Source organism: Gallinula chloropus, assembly GCF_964237585.1.
Source record: "Gallinula chloropus genome assembly, chromosome: 5".
In the NCBI taxonomy this organism is placed as follows: Eukaryota; Metazoa; Chordata; class Aves; order Gruiformes; family Rallidae; genus Gallinula; species Gallinula chloropus.
In genome coordinates, this window is record NC_140090.1 from 50,041,726 (window position 1) to 50,066,149 (window position 24,424).

The following is a 24,424-nucleotide window of genomic DNA, read 5'->3' on the forward strand; positions in this document are numbered from 1 at the left end:
TGCTCTGTTGCCAGTGATGCCAGCAGGATGAGAGGATTACAACCTGTACGGATGGCTCTCTGTGCACTGCTCCTGGCTGGATTTGCCCCGAGCTCCAAACTTCACATTTCCGCTGGTTCATCTTTTACACAGCCACAAATTTCCACCTGAACCCACATCTGCTGGGAACACATAAGACCCTGTGCTAAAAACCCCTGGCACCCCGCACTGCCCTTCACCTGCTGTGCCATCCCCGGCAGCAGCAATCCACAATCCCTCTCTCAGGAACGCTGCCTGCCTTTTTAGGTGGAATTCAACAGCTTTTGGGTAGAAAGATTCAAAAACACCCTTGAAAGCCCCGTCTTAGCTTTGCTCTCTGAATGCATTGGAATGGAGGACAATGCAGCCCATGTTAGTGGCCGAGCCCGGCCACAGTGGGTGCAAGGGTGGATGAGGAGCGGGGTCTTCAGCATCATGAGAGGCTGAAGAAAATACCTGGCTGGTTTTTTGTTTTTTTTTTTTTTTTTTTTAATTTTGCACAGGGATGAAGCCCTGAAGGGATCTAGCCCAAGCTGAGAGGAGCGGCCCCTGCCTCACCCGGGGCTGCCTCTTCATCTGGCAGGGTGCTCACCCGAGGAAGGAACAAGGCAGGAGGGCACACGGGAACCCGGGAGCTTTAGTGTCGTGAGGAGGCATAAATGGGTCCGAAAAAACCGTTTCTTTTCCACACGGGCACAGCCCCGAAGGGAGGCAGCCTGGCCTGGGGGCAGGCAACCCGGCCTAGAGGAATACACCTCCCCCCACGACCCCCTTTCCCTGGCTCTGAGCCGCCTCAGCTGAGGCGCAGCCCCCGAGGCGAGGGGAGGGGAGGGGAGGGCGAGAGGGGGCGGTTCCGCTCCGCCTCTTCCTGCGAGAACCGCGCAGTTGCCGCCATGGCGCCGAGCGGGATGGCAGCTCCTGTGTTCTCAGCTGCCCTTCTCCTGCTGCCGCTGGCCAGTGCAGGGTTGAGCGGCTACTTCGGTACCAAGTCCCGCTACGAGGAGGTGAACCCGCACCTGGTGCGCGATCCGCTGTCGCTGGGTTCCGCCGCCGGGTCGCGGCTGCCCGCCGCCTGCGCGCCGCTGCAGCTCCGCGCTCTGGTCCGCCACGGCACCCGTTACCCCACGGCCGGGCAGATCCGCCGCTTGGGCGAGCTCCACGGCCGCCTCCTCCGCCGGCCCGCCGCCGCGGCGGCAGCCTGTCCCGCCGCCGCCGACCTGGCCGCCTGGCAGATGTGGTACGAGGAGAGCCTCGACGGGCGGCTGGCGCCGCAGGGCCGGCGCGACATGGAGCACCTGGCCCGCCGCTTGGCCGCCCGCTTCCCCGCCCTCTTCGCCGCCCGGCGCCGCCTGGTGCTGGCCAGTAGCTCCAAGCACCGCTGCCGGCAGAGCGGGGCCGCATTCCGCCGAGGGCTCGGGCCCTCCCTCAGCTTCGGCAGCGACGGTAAGCCCGGAGCACCCCCCGCCACACGCACGCTTCCCTGAGGGGAACCGCCGCGCCGTGCCTGGGGAGTGCGAGGACAGGCTGCGGGAAGCCCTCTGCCCTGCCCTGGGGCTGAGGGGAGCCGTGAGGCCGGTCCCATGTCCGCCGTCCCAGGCTGAGGGCGATTCCGCACCTTGTAGGTACTGTGGGGGGCTGTCCCCGGGAGGGTGGCTGTGCCCGGGGACCGCTGGGGCCAGCAGTACTGCTCTCGGCCGCTTCCCTGAAGGCTGTGTTTGCTTTCAGAGGAGGAGGTTGAAGTTAACGATTCCTTGATGCGGTTCTTCGATCACTGTGCCAAGTTTGTCGCCTTGGTGGAAGAGAACGATGCGGCCATGTGCCAGGTGAATGCCTTCAAAGAGGGGTCAGAGATGAAGAAGGTTTTGGAGAAGGTGGCCAGTGCCTTATGTCTGCCGGTGGAGGAGCTGAACGCAGGTAAAGAACCTCTGTTGCAGGTGGCTTTGGCTTTGAGTCTGGCTGAGAACAACTTATGAGATGCTGTGTAGTTACGCAGACTAGGTAATTTAAAATACTCTGTCAATCTGTGACGTTGGCTCTAATTAAATGTGTGAGACTAAACATGGATTGGTGTTGAAGTAATGAGTGCTTGTTAGTCAGTGGTCAGAAGAGAAAGGCGTTTGAAAATATATTTCCTACAGATTAAATCAACTTTACCTGTGCTTGGATGGGTACAACTGCGTTTTTTTGGGTTTTTTAAATTCTCATTTGTCAAGCAGATGAAGCTTTTGTGAACCCTGTTAAATTTAAACACACAAGTGACTTCAGGAAAAGGTGGACCTCTATGTCTGCATTGTAACTTGACATGCCAGGTTTCCCTATGTGATCAAGTGGTGGGAACTCCCCAAAATAGCTGTTGCTCTCCTCTCCAGCATGTCCCTAAAGCCACAATCCCAAAAGTTGCAGCACGCCACTGTTCAAATTCAGCCACTAATATGAAGGATGAGTAGTGGTAGTCAGAGGCTGTGCTGTATTCAACAGACACACCTTCCTTGTGTTGACTGTTTGTGGTGATGACACACTAGCAATTATTGCCTGTAGCATGTACATCAGCAGATGTGCAGCATTTGATGTGAAACGCTCTTGTTTCCCTCTTAAAGCAACATAATGTGAAAAGCTTGCTGTCTGAAACTTGGATTTTGCTCAATGATGCCTTTGAAAACTTATTTTTGGTGCTTGGCCTTTGGACTGGCACTTGTTTATTGGGTCACGGTGTTTGCATTGCTAAATTGTAATTGCATTCCATTTTAGAGGCAAATTGAGAGAAAGTTACTACTTCTGTAGTGATGGCTTACCTTTTTTGCTTGCTTGCTGCCTTTATTGCAGATCTTGTTCAAGTGGCTTTTCTCACCTGCTCGTATGAGTTGGCTATAAAAAATGTGACCTCACCATGGTGTTCGCTCTTCAGTGAAGAAGATGCCAAGGTAGGTGCTAAGTGGGAGAGGTATTTGAGAAGCCTTTAGAAGATGCCTTAGTGTTCACATACAACTCTTTGCACGGAGTTGCATGCCCTTTATTTTTCAGTCTAGCAAAGTGCTTTGGTCTCCCAGAGAGCTCTGGATTATTTGAGTAGCAAGACTGAAATACCCTTCTTCATTCAGACTTAAAGACCGGTGTAGTCTTGATTTGACCTGATTAAAATGATTGTTTACTGTTGTGCTTGGTTCTTACATGCTTTTATTTTTGTAACATCAGAAATGCCCCAGACAGCTGTTTTGCATATTATAATCATATGGTGAAGTGCCTCGATGGCAGAGGACATCAGATGAGGTCTTCTACATTCTTTAAGGCTTTCTATATGTTTTTGGGGACTCTCAGATGTCTAAGCCTAATGCCTGTTAATGAAACTAGTAGAACCCAGATGTATGAGACTTATGTTGGTTCTTCTTTCAAAAGTACCTGATGTGCCCTTTGAAGGGATCAAAAGAAGATGTAAGAATGATGTCATTTATCTGGCACTCCAAAATGTGTTCAGTAATGCCCCCCACCCTGAGGCTTTTAAGGAAACATAGAACCCCTGGGAAAGAGGGGAGGCTTCTACATAGACAGGTGCTTGTTTGAGGGGTAGGCGATGGAGATGGAGTGAGTGCTGTGCTCAAAGAGGAGGAAGGCCACCACGGACTTCTGCTGAGACCTGTGCTGTTGGACAGCTTAGCAGAGAGGTGGGAAAGCTTCCTGGTGATACAAAGTTACTTGAGGTAGTAAGAATACAAGGTGTTGGAGAGGCTTTGCATTGGTTCCCTGTGAGGGTGGGTTACACAGCACTGCAGTGGCAGATGGTGTTGGCTGTGAAACCGAGCGTATAGTATAGGCTGAGGAGTTGAAATTTCCTCTGCAAGGTGCACGTATCTCAGATCCATCGTGCCACTGAGAAGCGAAGTTTTGGTGGCATGAAAATGTCAGCTCAACTATGGTAAAAATTCTGAACAAAAATGAAAAGAACACCTCTAATGCTAGGAATTGTAAGGAAAGGCACAGAGAGCACTGTCTGCTCTTGCGTAAATCCAAGGCACAGTTGTGTCTCTTTGAGATGTGTGTGCATCTCTAGCAAAGAGAAACAAACAAACTCAGTCCAAGGTATAGGATTGCTTCTGCCTGACGAGTGATTACCAAGCTAAGGACTTTTGACCTTCCTAAGCCATGATCAGACTAAAAAGTTGGTGGGTAATAATTGACTCAAGTGCAGAACCAAATGGGTACCAAGTGAAGCTAGCAGCAGGCAGGTTCACAACAGGCTGTTGGGTTTTTTAACACCATGTGTAGCCAGGCTGCAGGGTACTATTAAGGCTAAAACTTAGTGTGTCCAAAGGGCAAATGGGGCTATTGTTACAGGGGAGAATCACCTGAAGTCTCTTAGAAAACCACTAAAGGCTAAAAATTAGTGGAGTCTGGGGTGCTGTGTGCCATCTGTTTTTTCTGGGCATGACAAAAGCATGATCGGGGGCAAGATGCTGAGTTTGGTGTCTTAGTTTGATGTGTTGTGTCTGGTTTTATGCTGAAGCTGGAGCCTTGATGTTTAGGGGTTTGTGTCTGTCAAGGAATTGTTGATTTCCTTCAGTGTGCTGGTAGTACCTCTCTGCTCCAGGCTGTGTGGTGTGGGTGTGTGTGTTATTTACCCTAGTTCCACAATAAAAACTTGTGAACTCCGTAACTTTAGGTACTGGAATACCTGAACGACCTGAAGCAATACTGGAAGAGAGGATATGGCTACGACATCAATAGTCGCTCTAGCTGCATTTTATTCCAAGATATCTTCCAACATTTGGACAAAGCGGTGGAAGAGAGCAAAAGGTAAATAAGGCATTTATGCTTTGGCTACAGGCTTTCTGTGGTCAGTCCTGAGAGTTGGATTTAATATAAATAGTGGTTAAGTACTTTACTTCCAATCATAACAATGCTAGGATGGTTTGAGCTAGGCGAATTTCAATGAAGAAAATAAAGTTTCTGATAATACAGCATTAGTGTAAAGAGTATATATATTTTTTTTTCTTCCACTGATGCTCTTGTACCCAGCTTATGTAGTTCCATCTGTTAACTTACCAATGCACACGGTCCTTCTAGGGACAGCCAGCTGCTGTATGTGATAATGATGCTCTTTCCCCCTCCCAGTTTGAGAAGAGGCCATTAAGTTAAAACAATGAGCTTTTTGTTTAAAATGCCCTTGTTAAAAATCATTTGTGCTGCAAATGGAAGACTGTGGGTTGAAAGCATCCCCTTATCCAGTGACTTAAGCACTTCAGTATGGAAACCTTTCTGAGGGAGCTTTATCTGAGTCTCTTACCATATTAAAGCCTTCTGTTCAGATTTAAGGTATTGAAATGTAATTACAGAAACAATAATTGCTCTGGATCAATCCAATCACTTAGTGACTGCAGACTAGAAGGGCCTGTTTTAGGACCCAAGAGGCTGGAGCTCTAACATAAAATCAGCCTCAGTGTAATAAACCAGCTTTTTTGTAACTAGGGGAGGGCAGACTTGGAAGGGCGAGTTTTAAGGAGCATACTCTGGGCCCTTGAACAGGAAAAAGGCATGTCTACCTTGAAGTTGTTGTAAGTGCCCTGATTTGTTGCTTGAACCCAAAGCTAGTGGTTCAGCTGGCCAGCTCAAGACCTCTGTTTAGGATATTTAGTTTCCTTACTTTTTTATAGCAAAACTGTAGCTTGGGAGCAACACTGCAGCTGTAGGAAGACACTGGGCCTTACAAGTAACTGTTAATAGGCTTGAAGATACAGTAAGTGAAGGATGGTGGCCTGGTCAAATGCTTTGGGTCAGTGGAGAACACTTGGCAGTTGGCAGTCCATCTGGTGAGTCATATGGTCCTCAAAACTGCTGTTGTGTCAGGAAATAACCATCCCTGTGCTTCCTTAAAAATTAGAGATGAGATGCCTATGCTGTTCTTCTGTGTTGTTGACTCCTGCAAGCTGTTGCTCTTGTCCCATGTGAATTGGTAGAAGTAAAATAAGAATGAAACTGGAATCTGTTGTGGCACGGAGAAAACAATGTTCCAGGTTGGAATGCCAGTGCCACAGGACTACCTGCAGTTCCTTTCATGTGCTGGTAGTTGCTTTATAAATTTTTTTTTGTGTTGCTTTAGGCTTAAATGCAGCTCATTCATAGGAGGATTAATTTACAGCAGCTCATGTACAGTGAGGAATTATAAATACATAGTTTAGTGGTCGGTCATGTGAATTATTACCTTAGCAGCTACGTATGGAAATGTTTATAAAAGCACACAATATCAAGGATACAACTGTAAGACTGTATAAATACTAAGTTGTTAAATCATAAAATGGCTTTGGTTGGAAAAGACCTTTAAGATCATCAAGTCCAACCATCTATCCAACCCTACCAGGTCCAACACTAGACCATGTCACCAAGTACATCTCTTCTTTTGAATGCCACTTGGGATGGTGACTCAACACCCCTCCCTGGGCAGCTTGTTTCAGTGTCTGAAAACACTTTCAGAAAAGGGTAAAGAAATTTTTCCTGATATCCAACTTGTACTTTCCTTGATACAACTTTGGACCATTTCCCCTTGCCCTGTCACTGTCTCCCAGGGAGAAGAGACCAAGTCCCACCTCACTACAGCCACCCTCTAGGTAGTTGTAGAGAGCGATGAAGTCTCTTCTCAGTCTCCTTTTCTCTGGACTAAACAATCCCAGCTCTCTCAGCTGCTCCTCATAAGACTTGTCTTCTAAACCCTTCACCAGCATTGTAGCCCTTCTCTGGACATGCTCAAGCATCTTAACATCCTTCTTGTAGTGAGGGGCCCAAAACTGATCACAGTAAACACTTGACAGAAAACAATTTTTAAATAAGTACCTTTGACTTATAGCCAGCAAATTCAGCTTTGGTGTTGATACATGTAAATATTAGTTATTGTGGATGTTCTTGCATTCCTAGCATCCTTGGGACTTTACTGCTATTGTCAGTGTATTAAAGTAGATCTGCTGAACACCAGCAGAATGATATTTATGGCTTTGATATTTCAGGAAGAAAAGCACAGGTCAAAGATATTTGAGTCTGGCTACATGTATTTTTTACTTGATAACCTACTGGAAGATTTAAATTGTTATTATTTTTTCAAAACTTTTTGAAGTTAGAGGTAACATTCACATTTTGGGTTTGGGAGGATTGATCCATAAAGCTGATTATAACTGTTTTAAGAGAAGACAGCAAAGAAGTTGTGCTCCTTTAAGGGTATGCTGACAGATGATCCAAGTTGAATGTTAACAGTAATAGAAGAGCTGTGTAGTAAGCCAGTCAAAGCACAGTTCTCAAACACTTTGATGGCTTTTTGGTGTCCTTTAGCATCCTCTGCACGAGAGGTACCCTGTGTTCATCACTGAAGCTCTGAGCGGTGCAGGAGTGTTGAGGTCGTGGCTAATACATGACATGGTTTCTTTCATCTCAAGTGGAGTTATCACTAGGTGAATGGTGCTTGTACTGTTTATCTTAATTCTGGGATCCACCTGGAAAGTACTTAACAGAGTATCAGCTTAATATGTGAGAAGGTAAATGTGTTGAAAAACTGTCTGAGATCTGTGCATGGGCTTTCCCAAAGCTTATGTCTGGGTTGGTGCCTTGATGTTGCTCTGATGATGACATGACCCCAGTACAGGCTGTGTGACAGCCAGCACAGAGGAGATAAATCATTTATTTTGCCATGAATGGGTTAAAATGCGGCAGTTGCAAGTGTGAAGTAAGTTCAGCTTTGGCAAGGGGTTGCTGTGAATGAAAGGTGGGCTGCAGGGCACTGCTGCTGATAGTGACCCCTCTCCAGCCAAGCCAGCTTAGGAAATTGTGCTGTCAAATGGGGTCTGGAAGTTTAAGGCTGGCTGCGTGTTGGTGATGCCTCTCCTTTTGGTAGTGGTAGAGTCAAAGCAGTGGTCATGCCAGGTCGCCCTTTAAATAAACTTCACTGCATCCTTTCTTCAGCCTTCTCATGCAAAGAGAGTGATCCATTTTGTTTGCTTTTGGTGTGATCTGCTCTGGACAGTGACAGCCTTCCAGTCCTGACTTGATGTGCACTACCTGAAAAGCAGCCGTGTGTGTCTTACAGGGATAGCTTAGACATGGTTCAGCTTAACAAAGCCGCAGTTGACATCATCTAAATTACAAGGCAGAGCAGAGGAAGAGCAGGTGTCTGAGGCAGAGAACTGAAGGGCTGAGGTGGTTTTATCCTGTCTTTCGGCTTTGGCTGTAGAAGTTCGGTTGCAATTTCTGGGGCTCTCGTGTTGTATTGCCAACACAGAGGGAAGCAAGGGTGTGTGTCTGTGAAAAGGATGGGGACCCTAAAAACCTTGCAAAGTTCAAAGCTGAGCTATCAGGCTGCTTTGTCTGCCTCATGCTAAGCGGGAAGTGAAAGCTAGCCGCCTTGTGCTACAGAGGCGTGTCACTCCATCGCACGACGTAAGGTGGCAGTCTTAAAGCACTTACGATTTGGGTATAGTCTGAATTGGGTAATCCCCTGGATTTGAGAATCTGGGTATGTCTACCACCACCAAAGGTATCGGAACATTTTACGTCTCCTGTGATCTGAAGAGCAGAGGTGTGACTGGAGCTTTTTCATGTAGGGACAGAGACTTAGCCCAAATCACAGAATGGTCAGGGCTGGAAGGGACCTTAAAGGTCATCAAGTGCTCACCCCCCTGCCATGGACAGGGACACCTCTCACAACACTGGGCTGCTCAAGGCCCTGTTCAACCTGGCCTTGAACACCTCCAGGGAGGGGGCAACCACCACCTTACTGGGCAACCTCTGCCGGGGCCTCACCACCCTCATAGTGAAGAGGTTTTTCCTAATATCCAATCTAAATCTGCCCCCTTCCACTTTAAAACCATTCCTCCTTATCCTTTCACACTGCACACCCTTCTAAAAAGTCCCTCCCCAGCTTTCCTGTCGTCCCTTCAGGTACTGGAAGGCCGCTCTAAGATCTCCCCAGAGCCTTCTCTTCTCCAGGCTGAACAACCCCAACTCTCTCAGCCTGTCTCCATAGGAGAGGTGCTCCAGCCCTCTGATCATCTTTCTGGCCTCCTCTGGACCCATTCCAACAGTTCCATGTCCTTGTGTTGGGGACTCCAGAACAGGATACAGTATTCCAGGTGGGGTCTCACATGAGAAATCCTGTAGTAATTTGATAGTAGAGCTGAAAACAACAAAGAATACAAATAAGAAACTTATGCCTGCGGTAATGACTATAGGAAATGTTTGGTTGTGGATATGTGTGTTCATGAGTGACTTTTTTTTTTTTTTAAGGTCTTGTGCAACTGCAAGGAAACAGGTTAAATAGTATTGCAGCAGCTCATTACTCAGAAAATAAACCATTGTGAAGATGAAATGCCTTTTAGTGGAACGTTGTTTTGACTTAGCGGTGTTTAATGTTGATTTGTAGCTGGCTGTTTGCTTTTAAGCATTAAGAAAATACATTTACTCCCAATATGTTAGATTTGCTCTGGGTTCTTTTTTTTTTTTTTTTTTTTTTTTTTTTTTTTTTTTTTTGGAAATCTTAGGCCAGACTATCCAAAAGCAGAAAGGGGACCATTTCTATTCCAGCAAGTACCTGAGGGACCTGGATTATCTGTTTTTTCCTGCCAGGCCTGAAGCAGAACAGTGTTGGCAATGCTGCACTCTGATAGCACATTTTAAGTATTCAATAACTTCCTCCTGTTTTCATTCCCAGTTACAGCTGAATTGAAAAGAGAAATAATGTTTTTTATTTTTTGTAACCCTTTTCCTCCCATGAAGTGGTTCTTGACCAGCAGTCTGATTGCTCACTGAGTTAGTTGTTTTATTAGCTGTCTTGCTAAAGTTCACTTCTCTTTCTCTGGGGTGGGGGGAAACATCGTTGCTGGTTAGTCATTCATGAAGAAAACAATAGAGGGGTAACGAATGCCTATGGCTAATTAGTCACAACTTCTTGCATTGCAAGCTGGTCAGACATTTTTTAGGGTCTTTCATCATATGAATTCCAGTAGACTTCTTGTTTAAACTAGTGACAGTCTCTTCTGTGTAGGTCTTTCTGTACAGCAAGGTGGTTTGGAAAGGGCTTTTTACTATATCCTTGTCAACTGTCCCCATTTGGAGAACTGGGGCAAAGGTGTTGGAATACCTATCAGTGTTCAGGAACTTGGGCCTGATGTTGAATTTATCGATACTTGTATTAGTCACCACCCACTTACTGTTAGCACACCCATGCATGGACCTGTTCTTCTAAACCTACAGCAGGAATAAGTATAAATTGCTAATAATGGTTGATTCTGCTGTAGAAAGCATCCACGTCTACTCCCTGGAACTTTACCACAGTCTCAGTGGGCTTTTCAGGACTACATTCCTCTGTACCTTCTTACCAGTCTATAAAGAAATGTTGTGACCACATTGCTAGGGCAAGGTTGGAGGCCAGGACTATCACTTCCATACAAGTTTTCTTAATTCCCTAAAACATTGTATCACAGGAGTTGAATATAATGTTAAACCAAGGCAGTAAGTACTTAGTCCATAAAACATTTGGGTTTTTTTGTGAAGATGTAAGAATTGCATTTTTGCCCATCCTTCCTGCTACAGGTAGAAGCTGCAGTGTCAGGCTGTGGAATAGGAAAATACTCTTCTCCAGACTGTTGGGCTTTTCCCCCTTACTAGAGCCTTACTAAAAGAGTCCCTGCTCTTCGTTGTATGGATAAAACTGCCAGGGACTGATACAGACACGTGCATTCACTTGCAGTTGTGCTACTATGGAAGAAGTGTTGAAAGCAGCCAGCATTTCTTTGAACAGTTAGAAAGCATCCGAGTTCCCAAAGATGTGGTATTTAAAGAAGCTTCAAGGTTAAGATGTAGAGGAGCAATCAGTGAGTATCACCCTAGCTCAGAAGAAGCTTTTTGTTCTTGGTAGCTCTTATGTGAAAGCTACAGCTAGTGATGAAAATCTGTTGCTATTTTTCTTTCCCCCCCATCTAACGTGAATGACCTCAGACTTGATGGGCCCCCATCCCTCCTCAAGGGTCGTGTCAGGTTTGTGCATGGCATGGGACTGCCAGCTCAGGCCTATTGCTCACTGGCTCTTTGCCTCCTTGGGAGACTTGGCACACTGAACTTGGGAGGACAAAGAGGGGATGCTGTGGTTGCGGGAGGAAGCCCCTTTTGCTTCAACATAGGGTATGGATCTGTAGGAAAATTGTATGTAGAAGGGATAAAGATGCGCATTGCTTTTCAGCTTTGGGTTTCTGTGAGGTGCCAGGAGAGCCTTACATCTGGGAGGGCTGTTCTGCCAACAGGAACTCTGTGTGTTGATGAGAAATCTGTGTATTTTGGTAATTAATGCAATATGAAGCTGCTAATCCTATTAAAAAGCAACCAATGAACCAGCAACATTAATAGGTGCACACTTGAGCAATTTGAAAATTGCTTGTGGGACTCTTTAAGGATGTCAGCTGTTAGTCAAAGCTGTTCTATACTTTCTTCTTCTAGCTTCAAATACTTAAAAGTCTGCCTTTCTTGCTCATGAAAGAGAATATGAAGTACTCATTATAACTTCTGCTGTCCAAACAGGTTGAAGGAAGGCTCTAGAAATTGAGAGGTATGCTTTGTAGAGCCATCTCAATATTTAAGGCTTGTGACTAATGAATGAAAGCACTAACCTAGCTGCACATACACCTTGCAAAATACTTGGTAGTTTCCACTGAGAGTGAGCAGGTTAAGGGTATTTAAATAATAGATTTATTTAAATTTGACCATGGTTCAAGATCAAGTGAAGGTGATCTTTGTAGTTATACCAGGCTAAGCCATAAGCTCAATTTGCCAGTTTATGGGAAGCTTTTATTGTTTAATGTAACTTGCCACCTTCTTTGCAGGTCGGTTCACAACATGATAACCTTTCTGTATTCAGTTACTACTGTGCCCTAATCGCTCCTTTCAAAACAATGACTCAGTGCAAAATAATTCCATATACAATCTGAAAACAAATAACTGTTCAAAACTATCTTTTTATAGCACGTACAAAGGCAAGAGAGCAAAAAGCTTCCACGTATGCAGCAGAAATGACATAATCAGACTGGGGGAAAAAACCCTCCAACAACCTTTTGCTCAGATCCAAATTGCTCAGTTGTTTCTTTCATTGAACCTTGTAGGTTGCTGCTGGGATCTCGGGGTGTGTCCTGTGTCCCTTGGTGGGAGCTGTAAACCCACCCAGTAAGAGAGCAGCTCCAAAGAAGAACCAGGGCTGTGATGTGTGGATGTGTAGTTTACGTTATCTGAAGCACAGGGCAGTTTGTAGCCAGATGCATACTAGGTGAGCTTAACTAGAGGTATGAAGCAGCTCTTGCAGAGCCAGGGCAGAGGTGTTAGTACACTGTTCCTCAGAGGGTCCCTCTTAGAGAGGTGTGGATGGCTCACTGGGGCCGCTTCAGAGCCTACCATGTCCCCCTGCCTCTGAGGTACTGGGCGAGCCTGTGATCAAAGTTTCTGGGCTAGGTGCTAGTTACCTCATCTGCTAATTCCACAGCAATATATAGCTTACAAAAGGAGCAGTTGCTTGACTTTGGTACATGTGTTCAGAGAGGAGAACAGGCACGTGCAGGTGATGAGTCAACTGATGGCTGTAATAAGACATTCATGTATTCAGAGACCAACGTGCCAGCGCTACAGTCCAGCAGACCACACACTTTACATTAGAGCATCTGAAAAAATATGCAGGTCTTGACTTCATTCCCAGAAAATCAGAGAAATAATAAAATATAAAATCAGAGAAATACAGTAATAAACTGTAAACATCTCAAACAGCAGCTTTGTATCTTTGAATGGTTGGTTTCGCTAGCTCCATAGAATCATAGAATTGTAGGGGTTGGAAGGGACCTTGAGAGATCATCGGGTCCAACCCCCCTGCCAAAGCAGCTCCCTAGGACTTATCACTCAGATAGGCATCCAGGCGGGTCTTGAATATCTCCAGAGAAGGAGACTCCACCACCTCCCTGGGCAGCCTGTCCCAGGGCTCTGTCACCCTCACTGTGAAGAAGTTTTTCCGCATGTTGGTGCGGAACTTCCTGTGCTCCAACTTGCCGACATTGCCTCTTGTCCTATCCCCACAGACCACTAAAAAGGGGCTGGCTGATTCCCCCTGCATCCCCTGCTTCAGATAATTATAAACTTTAATTAGGTCCCCCCCTTAGTCTTCTCTTCTCAAGGCTGAACAGTCCCAGCTCACTCAGCCTTTCCTCATAGGGGAGATGCTCCAGGCCCTTAATCATCTTCGTAGCCCTTTCAAACATGGGGCTTCTGACATGATTAAAGGATTTTTTGGGGAAATGATGGGGATGATAAATTCTCCATAGGTCCATGCGTTCAACAGCATCCCTGCATCTCTGTGTTTGCTGACTTCTCTGATAGCTGTGCAGTCCCTGGGTCCTGCCCTGGGAATGTGTCTTTCCATCCATCTGCCTGGAAATAGATACTTAAATTGTTTATGCCCTTCCAACCTCTCAGAATGTTCTTAAGCTCACATTAATTACCCAATACTTGCTTGTTCATGATTGCTCTGAAAAGATATCTCAGCAACTTTTACAGAGTAATATCCTTTTATCTAAGAAATTAAAACCCCAAGGAAAACAATACCTAGGCAACTAACAGACAAATGAATGAACTGGCCTAACCAGTATTCAACTTGGGCAGAAAGGGTTTGACAAGTGGCATGATCCTCTTGATTTGGTTCTGGCTTATCACGATGGTTCAACGTTTAGCATCAGCACAGTACTGCTGCAGTAATGTTTAATCTCTGAGGTCCGTATTTACCATCTCTGGAATTATTGGAGGCATTTTTCCATGATGTATGGGTTGGGTGGCTAAGCCTTACTGTAGGAGAAGTTTCTTCTTATCCCCCTATCTCTTGAGGTTTGTCTTATCTCTAGCTGAAAGTCACGTTGGTGCTTAGGAACTAAGCTTTGTTTAAAAGGAAGTTCACTTCTTCCATATCAGAAGCGATATATCAGTAGTTCTAGAAAAATAGTAACAATCTGCTATTGAGGTTGGGTGCGCTGATGCAGAAAATTCAGGGTGAAACCTGAGTCTGCCAAGATTGACGAGAGCTAATGTTTGCCTGCATGATAAATCCCACATCCGTCCTTCTCCACAGTGCCTTTTTGTCCATGATTAGACTTAGCTTTCAGGGGTGTGCTGGTGAATTGCTACGTAACTTTTTTCAGCTGTGGTCAGGTTTACTTAGGGGGTTACAGCATGGGCAGTTCAGGAGCGGCAGTTGACGCGTCTCTTCAATGAACCCTTCTCTGACCTGCCTGGTGACAGGCACTTCTGCTTGTTTGGAAGTGCCCCATACAGGGTAGAAAACCCAATTGCTCTCCAAAAAGCTCTTAATATTTTTATGACAGAGTTTAATGCACAATCTCCTAATCTCCCTTTAAAGTTGGAAATAAATTTTTTTCAGATTTTTTTTTCCCCTTACTGCTCAGTGTGATTTCCCAAGTCATTTGCTACTAAATAAAAGGGAACTGAAATGAAAAAAGTGAATTGAAATACCATTAGCAGTTGCTGAAATATGATGTTGAGAACTTTGTCTAATGCTTCTGCGTGACACTGAGTCATCAATCAATTATAAAGATGATTGAGTGTGGAAACCTGTTTAATATTTTAATAGCCTGTGCTACTGGTTTGAGTTTATCAGTGTTTAGTTGACGGTGCTTTGCATTCCTGTCTTTAATTTAACAGAAGTGTAGGGGCTGTAGCAACCTTTGCCTGTGTACATGCTCTGAAGACGCAGTCTTTCATGATATCCCTGTAATTAAAAGTACTACTGTTGCTGTTTTAACCTCAATGATGAGTTTTATTGTCGTTATTAGATGATATGAAACCACATTTGAACTGGAGTCATGACCTCAGAGACTGAACAGGGAGTGCTTAAGTAGCCTTAGAAACCAGATAGCCAGTGCCGGTGGGAAAAGGAGTATAAAGTGTACAAGGAAACAGTTTTAATCCTTGTTAAAATAGTACAGTGGGATAGCTGTGAGTGGGAGAGGGTGGGTTTGTTTCCCAAGATGGCTTGGCCTGTCAACCTGGGACTAAAGCAGATGAAATAAAAAACTCAGGTTACAGGGAGAATGAGTGCCTTGTCTATTCCTTCTTTTGTCTTTATGAGACTTTCTTTCCTTGTGCTCTAAAATTTCTGTGTGTATATGCTATATCTTGTTTCCTGTTTTGTAAATATATGGCTTGCTGTTTGTTTTGTGGTGGTTTTTTTTTTTATAAAGAAACAGTTAACCATATTTGTTGTCTTACTCTGTTTGGAGATTCCTGTGACTATCAGCAGGGAAGTCAAGCCAAACCTCACAGGCATGTGTATAAGGGTGTGCAGCGCCGAGTTAAGGGAGCCGAGTGATACTCCCCCAAGAGCGCTGGAGAACATGAGGGAAAAGAGCTGAAATATCATCCAGTGTCTGTTGGTTTCAGCCCAGAAGCTTGTCGGGGCTGGCAGGTGTGATGGTTTAAAAACAAGTAATTAAATAAAGGAGAAGAAAACCCAAACCCTCACCAAAACTGACAAAACCAAACCAACTCTGGGAAGGAATCAGAATTACACGCCAGTCTAGTGGAAATAATTACAGAATCGTAGAATGTGTAGACTTGGAAGAGACCTTTAGAGGTCATCTGGTCCAACCCCCTGCAGTAAGCAGGGATATCTTTACTAGAGCAGGTTGCTCAGAGCCCCACCAAGCCTGACCTTGAATATCTCCAGGGATGGGGCCTCCACCACCTCTCTGGGCAACCTGTGCCAGTGATGCACCACCCTCACTGAAGAACTTTTTTCTTAATATCCAATCTAAATCTCCCCTATTCTAGTTTAAAACCATCACCCCTTGCCTTCTAGGCACCTTTTAGGGACTGGAAGGCTGCTGTAAGATCTCCCCAAAGCCTTCTCTCAGAGCTGAACAAGCCCAACTCAACCTGTCTTTATAGAAAAGGTGTTCCAGCCCTCTGATCACTTGTGTGGCCCTGCTCTACACATGCTCCAACATCTCCGTGTCATTCTTGAATTAAAGGCTCCAAAGCTGGACACAGCTTCAGGTGAGGTCTCACCAGAGTAGAGGGGCAGAATCCCCTCACTTGATCTGCTGGCCACGCTTCTTTTGATGCAGCCCAGGATGTGGTTGGCCTTCTGGGCTGCAGATGCACATAATAATAATAATGGAGACTAGCATTAATAGGCACCTTGAGGAACATGATATACCGGAGTTGTGTCAGTATGGCTCTTTGAAAGGAAATCATATCACTTGGAGCTCTTGGGGAGAATCAGCAAGCATACAAATAGGGTGATCTAGGGGACAGTTGTGATTCCCAAACATCTTTCAACAAGTTTCCCCATAAAAAGAAATCTGGCAGCCAGAGTTAAGTTCTTTACATGGGTAAAAAAATTTGTAAAAATACAAGTGGTGGAATGGAAGGTAGAGATAGCTGGTGGATTTTTTTTTTCCTAGCAGAGGAAGGTCGCCAGTGGAAGTAGATCTGCAAAGATCTGGACTCATCAGCATGTTGTAAATGACCAGGAAAAAAGAGGTGAGAAGTTAAGTGGCATTGCAAGTGCAGCACTTTTATTCTAGATAAATAAGATAAATTGTTTCTACTGGGAGGATTGTAAAAGGACCTTGTGAAACTAACTGGGCTTGAAGATTGCAGACCTGTGAAGTAAATTTGTCAGGTAGAATCTAGGATAGAGTACCACTCTGGAGTTGAGTTTTGAGTTTGTTACAGTTGTTCGGAAGCGTCTCAGACTTCTGCAAACTAACTAGAAAAAGTGTTAGGTGCTGTGATTTAAGAAAACAGCATCATGGGTACAGTGTGGATTTACAGGGTAGCTTACTGCCTGGAGTGTTGTGCACTTCTAATACTCTGCTCTAAAAGGATATAGGTCACTGGGAAAAAAACTGGAATTACTATGGCAGGATATTTCAACTTGGAAAGAATATTACCACAGAGTTGTAAGTAGAAAGGCTGAAATGGTATGTGGCATCTACAAATAAAAAATACAGAGTGGTATGTGCAAGTCCTTGCCACAGGATGTCGTCATGCTGTAAACTTGATGACATCTGTTTGGCAGATAGGATCTCTCAATGAATCTTCCCTCCACCTATGTTCTGTGGAAGCCATGTCTGGCCCAGGAAATCTTGGAGCTGGAAATTGCAGGAGGTCAAAGGAATAACTTTGTCTTCTACAGGCACATGGGCGTTTTGCTCCTGGTCCTATTTGTTGACTGACAGGAGGGGATATGAATGTGTCCTACAACCTAAATGACTCCTGAAGGTGTATGTGGAGAGAGAGGGTGTAAATGAAGTAGTGTAGTCAAATGAGTAAGGGAAGGGAACAAGGAACGGAGGGGCAAAGGGAGAGAAAGGAAGGATCTGAAGGCTTTACAGTTTTAAAGTGAGGGAATCAGAGAGGAGGCTCACAAATAAAGGGAGAAATGTAGGCAGAACCATGGATTTTGGAGGTGCTGGAAGGGGGGCTGTAGTGAATGTACACCTTGGTACAGCAAAGGCGTGGGTGGAAAAAAGTAACGTCCCCCATATAGAACCGCTCTGCGGTTTTAATGCTGCTTTTGAACAGGTTTCTGATACTATTTTTTTTCAAGTGGTGTTTCAAGTATGTGCTGAAGGAATGGGAATGCGGTCAGAAGAGCTGCAGGCTAACGAGGGAGCAGATGGGTGCAAGGGGTGTTGTAGGCTGCACAAACATTGTGGCTTTATCGAGCTGGTAGTATGAAGCAGCCCCTCCTGTGCCCGGGCTGAGTTCCTGCTTATCAGATCAAAGTTCGAGTGGACAGGCGAGCCCCCCAGTTAACCATTTTTTCAATTGCTTCAGACTTCAGGTTGGAGCGGAGGAAACGCCTCCTTTTCAGGCCAATCAAGTTGTGTCTTATCTGTGGGTGCACTTTACTGGCAGCTGGAGCGTTTCCAAACGTCACCTCTTGTCTCATGAAAGTTAAACGTGTATTTGCATGTGCTAGAACAGGTGACCTGTGCTGCAGAGTGCTGCTTGGAGATAGTCCCAACAAGCCATCATCCTGCTCTGGAGCAAGGGGCAGACTTTCATCTTGGCTGATGCTTCCTCACGCTACAAGCCAGCTCTTCACCTTTCCTTGGGTTGAATAACATGTAACCTCTTGTTGCATGAACCCTTGCTTTTTTTTTTGCTTTATTCATGGTATGAATCAGCTTGTGGAAGTTTAATCTTCTTTTTGACTATTTGGTATTGTCAAGAATCAGTAATGGTGCTAGTCCTGTTTATAATCTGGACTAATAAACTATGGAGGGACTGTTTTCCTCCAACAACTAGATCACCATCTTCAGTCTAACACTTGGTAAATGTACCTTCCAAACAGCTGGACCATATTGCAGGCAAAAAACCCCAAACTATTGTTGGCAGTATTTTGCTATTGAATTAGGATTCTTGTTCCATCACAATACTCAGTTAGGAGCATCAGTGGTCATAGAGGTAGGCAAGAACCCCCACGTCAAACTCCTGTGCTGGGGGTGGTGTGCCAGGGTGGGAAGTGGCCAGTGCATTAAATCAGTGATGGACCTGCTTGTGCAGGTGATCCCATAGTTGTAGCTAGGTCAGAGAGCAGTAGGGGGTTGCTGTAGCTTCTTAATGTGCCACAGAGCTCGTACTTGAGCTGAATTTTCATCTTGAGTCTGACTTGTCGTGTACTCTTTGTTACAGCAGTTGAGGAAAATTTTCAGTTCTCAAATCTGGCAAAATTAATGCTGAAAACTTTAAAACTTTCCAGGTCTGAAGAGATGGTAACGTGGGGGCTCTTCTTCACCATGCCTTTCATTAATTAAAACAGAAAGTTATTAAAAAGGTTTCAAAACATTCTGTGTCATTTGAAGGATTTAGAATAGCTAAAGGAAAAGGCTGTGTTTTAAGAAAAAATCATTGCTCTTTGCAAAGTGGCTGATCTCATTTAATAGTTCATTATGCTTTGCCATTCAGGTGCTTTTTGTGTCTGCTGGTAAAGAAGAAAAAGTAAGTAAATTAGTGACTCTAGTCTGTGAGACACAGCTCAGGATCCTGGGAGGAACTGTTATCTTTTAGCTGTAGGTTTGTACTGAAGCAAATCCGTGAGACTTGTAGTAAAAATTTTATGTAGTTTAAAAAAAAGTCTCAGGGAGTTTATGCAGCTCATGGTGGGAGAATGGCCCTAGCCACTTGCAGTGGGTCTGTGTAACAGAAATAATGAGTTACTGCGATGTCGTCGAGCCTTCCTGCATGCTGTTGGTGGAAGGGGACCCTGGCACATTGGATGAAGTGTGTGACTTGGTTGGGTTTGTTCCCTCAGCCTTGAAGCTGGCCTGTGGATTTGCTGCCCTTCTCTCAAATTCCTCCTGATGGGAGGAGGTGGTGCTATTTAAAAGTCTTCTCTTTAGTCCAAACCCAGTATATTAACTGTAGCGTGGGCACTGGATCTCCCACTGTGGATGCACACCACAAATCTGTGTCTTGCTGTTCGCTTACCATATCTATGTTAGGCTCCAGCTTCTCAGAGTTTGTGTAAGAGCCAACACCTTAAACTGACAAAGTTTAGGAAGCTTGGATGCTCTAAGAAAAAGTCTATGATGCATTGAAATTCCCAAGCAGGTTTTTATTGGGCATTAGAGTAAAAACAAGTTCAAAGTCTACTTCTTTAAGCCTTCCTTGCTGACAGCTGTGTGGTACGTTGGTATGTTTGTTTTAAAGTTCAGGCTTTTCCTTATCCTTTGCACTTTTTTTCTTTTTTAGTTCAAAACCCATTTCTTCACCCTTGATTGTACAAGTTGGACATGCAGAGACGCTTCAGCCACTCCTTGCCCTTATGGGGTTCTTCAAAGATGATGAGCCTCTCAAGGCAAACAATTACGTCAGGCAAGCGCATCGGAAATTTCGCAGTGGCCGTATCGTGCCTTATGCAGCCAACCTGGTATTTGTGCTTTATCACTGTGACCAAGTGAAAACCTCTAAGGAAGAGTATCAAGTGCAGATGCTGTTGAATGAAAAGCCGCTGCTGTTTCACCACTCAAATGAAACCATCTCTACTTACGCAGACCTCAAGGACTATTATAAGGACATCCTGGAAAACTGTCATTTCAAAGAAGTGTGTGAATTGCCAAAAATTAATGTTACTGCTGTTGATGAACTTTGAGGGAATGAAACGGAGCGGGTACCCTGCAAATTGACCTCTGTTCTGTTGGACAGGCGCTGTGAACAAGCACTTTTGATGATTTGCTGCTGCTGTGTTGACCTTCTAAACATGCAGATTTGATGGGTTGTCTTGGTTAGCTCAGCACACTGTTTGTTTATTACGTAAGCAGAATTACAAAAACAAATGCCGTCACAGGGATGTTGCTGAACACCTGTAACAAATCAGTGATGCAAGATGAAGCATCTTGCTGTTTGTTTATATGTACAAATCAGTAATTTCATTGGTCATTCCTCTTACGAATGTGCTGTAGATGGATATAAGAGCCGGGGCAACTTCTTTTTTATCAGAGCTGAAGGTAGTTGGACAGATTCAGTATTGCTTTGTGCTGCCTGTTGTGCTAGCTACCATTTTCTTGTGGCAGGCATGAAATAATTCAAATCGCTGAGGTTTTTTTTTTGGTTGGTTTTTTTTTTTTACACTCCCTGAGGCTTTAGGAGGGAGAGGATAAAGAGTCCTTCTCCACAGCTGCCCAATTTCTGCCTGGACATCACCACGCAGACATCTCTTTATTGGGCGTTTAAAGCAGGAGGAGTTGGCAGCGTTCCCGCTTGGATTGTCTGCCTGAAAAGGGTCCAGGAGATAAATTTCTTAAAGTCAGCATCAACCCATCCTGCATAGCAAGTTAGCCTCGAGGGTAAGTAAATTGTCTTTAAAAAGAACCAGCTTAAAAAAGAATACATAAGTGAGGGATTGTGAAGTAGCTGACCTTCCTTTAAGGTGCACTGGGAGATGCCACAATTGTTCCATAAGCTGTCTGGTGTGTCCTTGTTAAAGGTTTGGGCTCGGACACTGAGGTTAGGCTCTGCTATGCCTGTGAGCATCTTGGTCCTGACCAGGTGCTGACAGTTCTCCCAGCAGCTCTGGTTGGAAGGGACCTCTGGAGGTCTCCAGTCCAGCCTCCTGCTTGAAATGGAGTTGTTGCTGACCCAAAATCCAGGCAGGTTTTGGAGTGTAAGAAGTATCTGGGTGAGACTTGACTTCTGCTAGCTTTAAGGCACTGAATGCGGTGTCACTTACACAGGCCTTATATATTTGATGTGTCGGCTTGTTCCTAGGGAGCCTGCTTTGGCAGGGGGGTTGGACCCGATGATCTCTTGAGGCCCCTTCCAACCCCTACAATTCTATGATTCTATGAAATGAAGATGGCTTTAAAGAAACTAATTGCGTACAAGTACTGGAGAGCTTTTAAAGCAACTGCACTTAAAGTAAGTTCCTTTGGCACTGAAAGTTGCAGAGTATTTTAGAGCTCTGCAGTGTGGCAGAAAAAGGAAAAAAAATTAGGATAATTGTCCAGAAATATCTGAAATGCAGTGAGTCAGATAAAAATTCCTCCATTGCCCAGAAGGGAATGGCTGTGAGAACATGTTTCCCCAAAGCAAATGAGGGTGTGGATTTATGGTGCTGGTACCTCTTGAAGTGCACACTCATACCCTGTAATGAGCCATTCAGAGCTCACCCCTATGGAGAGGTGTAGTTTACTGGGGAGGGGGTGAAAGGTTGCTCTGTGCAATTACCACAGGGTATTGGATACACCAAATGTTTACACCCTTGTGTGCTGTGGGGTAGCTTCTTTCTGTAGTCTCACCTTCAGAACTGGGAACTTGACTGTTGCAAAAACAAGGACAGGAAAGGGAACGCCGAATTATCTCAGTGTTGAGGAGTTAAACTTTAGTGTCTGATTTATCTTTCTTGAGGCTTCTGTCACTTTTTTTTTAATATGGCTTTTATAAAAACACTTAAAGTTTACATACCTGTAAGTTAAGGAGCAATCAAAACCCTGGTTTTTACTGTTGTAATGCTGACGTAAGGGCTCTGCCCTGCATTGGGGCATAGGGCCCAGTTTTGTTAGTGCACTGATTTCGGTGGAGACCAAGGTTCTGATCGCTGCAGATACTGATTAAAACTGGTAGATGCTTCGATATTTCAGCATCCCAGTAAGATACTTGCCTGGGTTAGCTCTGCAGATCTTTTTCTGAAACTGGTGAAATGGTTGGAGAGAAGTATTGATGCTGCACTGAATGTAGATGAGGATGATTGTCAGCACCAGCATGAGACTCTTACTGCTGTATTAGCTTTGCATGTCTGTCTTTTTTTTTTTTTTTTTTAGGTGATCCTGCCCTGAGACTAGGTTAACCGATCATAATTACCGTGACAGATGTCTGTTACAAACTTTATTGCAACATTTGAGGCAAGCTACAAAAAAAAAAAAAATGAACCTTTGTTTAAAGGCAGTGAAGTTTGGTAAATAGGAGATACAAGGGCAAGAAAATCCACCTTTGAACAAATATTATTTTCTGTGAGTCAGTCATCCTGTGATGATTCATGATTTATACAGAGGGGATGAAAGCCCTGACTATTGGAGATGAATGGAGGGTTTCTGTTTGTCAGTTTGGTGAGACTGACTTTAAAACATCATGTTTGTTAAAAGTTACGTCCTTCTTCCTTATGGAGGAGGAATACTTGGCTGCTTTGTTGATCATGTACCAGATGAGGTGGAAGAACCAAGAAATTCCTTCTGTGGTGAAGTATCATTTGCTTCTGCATTCCCAAGTTGATGGTGTGCTTAAATTCTGTGCCGAGGAAGGATGACCCTTGAGAGGCTGTTTACTACTTTGCCTTGGAGTACAGGTCCGGCATACCTCTGGCATAACTGTTGTAACTTCAGTGGCTGTCAGCAATTCACTGAAAACGAAAACGTGCTGCCTGGTTTCTGAGCTGTATTTAAAGGGATGCACTGACTCACTCCTGGGAGAATTAGAGGCTGAACCTGGAAACTTTGCGCAAGTGTAGCAATAGAAGTGTTTGGACATAAAAATATTCTAGGCCCTTGTTTGTGTGACTTATTCTTACCATCAGAGAGGTAGATATATGCATAAATTTGGTTTATATACTAAAGAGGAAAACTAAAATGCGACCAAGATATTTCCATCTAGTCGGGTGAGCAGCATTTGAGTGGGCTGCCATATCTCATGGCATTGCAGATTACCACATCAAGAAAAAGTCCTGTGAGAAAAGTAATGATTTCTATTCATTCTCATGGCTCTGGGCAAAGCACCTCATCTCACTTGTCCCTTGATGACTTCTGTTTGTCACCATTCTCAAACTGGAAGCTTTGTTTGATGAAAACTGCCAACAGTGTTCTTGGATGCTGGCCTTAAATATGTTGGGAATTTATGTTGTTAAATGTCTAAAGCTTAACTAGTCTTTCTGGCAAATTAATTTTTTTCCACTTAGTAAGTACTGCTGCTGTAATTCTGGTTAGCATCGAGCTGTCAAATTGCTGGCTGCAATGTGAATTTTCCATAATATGGTACTAACTGGATGAACTTTGAGAACTTGTTTTGGATTTTTAGTGCTGTGAAATGAAGCTGCACACTTTCCCCATCTTTATTTTATAAGCAGCAGTAATGGCACAATCTTCGGTGTCATGGCTTTGTTCTGCTTCAAAATACACTTGGTAGGTCGCTATTACTTGTATTGGTGTCTCTGATTATTTTAAGTTGTCAGATTGCTCGCTGGTTAATGTAAAACTCCTTAATTAGGCTCTTACTCCCACATTTTGAGGTGAATGACAACTTACTTTTGTTTCCAGGAGCCTAGGTTTTAAAAATAGCGACAGCTTCTTGCCGTGGTTTTTGCAGCTGTTACTTTTTATTTACAATATGTAAAATGTCTGGAAATGTCCTGAGTTGTGGAGCAGAGTGAGGGTTACGCACACCTTCTCCTGCAGCCCAGAGTCGGCTGCAGCGTTACTTTTCTAAGTGCAGTCACACTCCCAGTAACAGCCAGCCACTGTTGATAAAAGAATTGGAAGCATACATCATGCAATACTTTCCAACCTGTCATTTCTTGTCAGTATTTAGCAATAGATCCCCACTGTTGAGAATCCATTACCATCTTAGTTTGTTAATTCTTTGATTACCTGTGCTTAACAATTAAGCTTTGCCCGCGGCACGCTCATGCGCTGAAGATGCAGCCCTTTTGTAAGAGTGCTGTGACTGGAACGGCATCGTCTTGTGAGCAGAGGCTGCTTGGTGTCTTTCAGAAGCATTAGGCTGTAAGACAGTTTGAAATAGAAAACAATTCATGCTGGTTTGTTGAAAACAAGGAGGTATATCCTTCTAGGGGAAGGACACCACCACCACCATCCCCACCCACACTTTTTTTAGATACATA

The 24,424-nt window shown here is 44.5% G+C and overlaps 1 protein-coding gene across 1 annotated transcript; it reads left to right on the top strand.

Annotated features, from left to right (window-relative positions):
- Nucleotides 1-911: 911 nt before the first annotated feature.
- Nucleotides 912-20,269, top strand: MINPP1 (multiple inositol-polyphosphate phosphatase 1; the record flags this gene model as incomplete). The annotated part of the gene is made up of 5 exons (XM_084265362.1): nt 912-1,461; nt 1,744-1,932; nt 2,842-2,939; nt 4,673-4,806; nt 19,789-20,269. The coding sequence occupies 5 exons, from the start codon at nt 912-914 to the stop codon at nt 20,186-20,188; spliced, it is 1,371 nt and encodes a 456-aa protein (XP_084121488.1). The 3' UTR covers nt 20,189-20,269.
- Nucleotides 20,270-24,424: the final 4,155 nt, after the last annotated feature.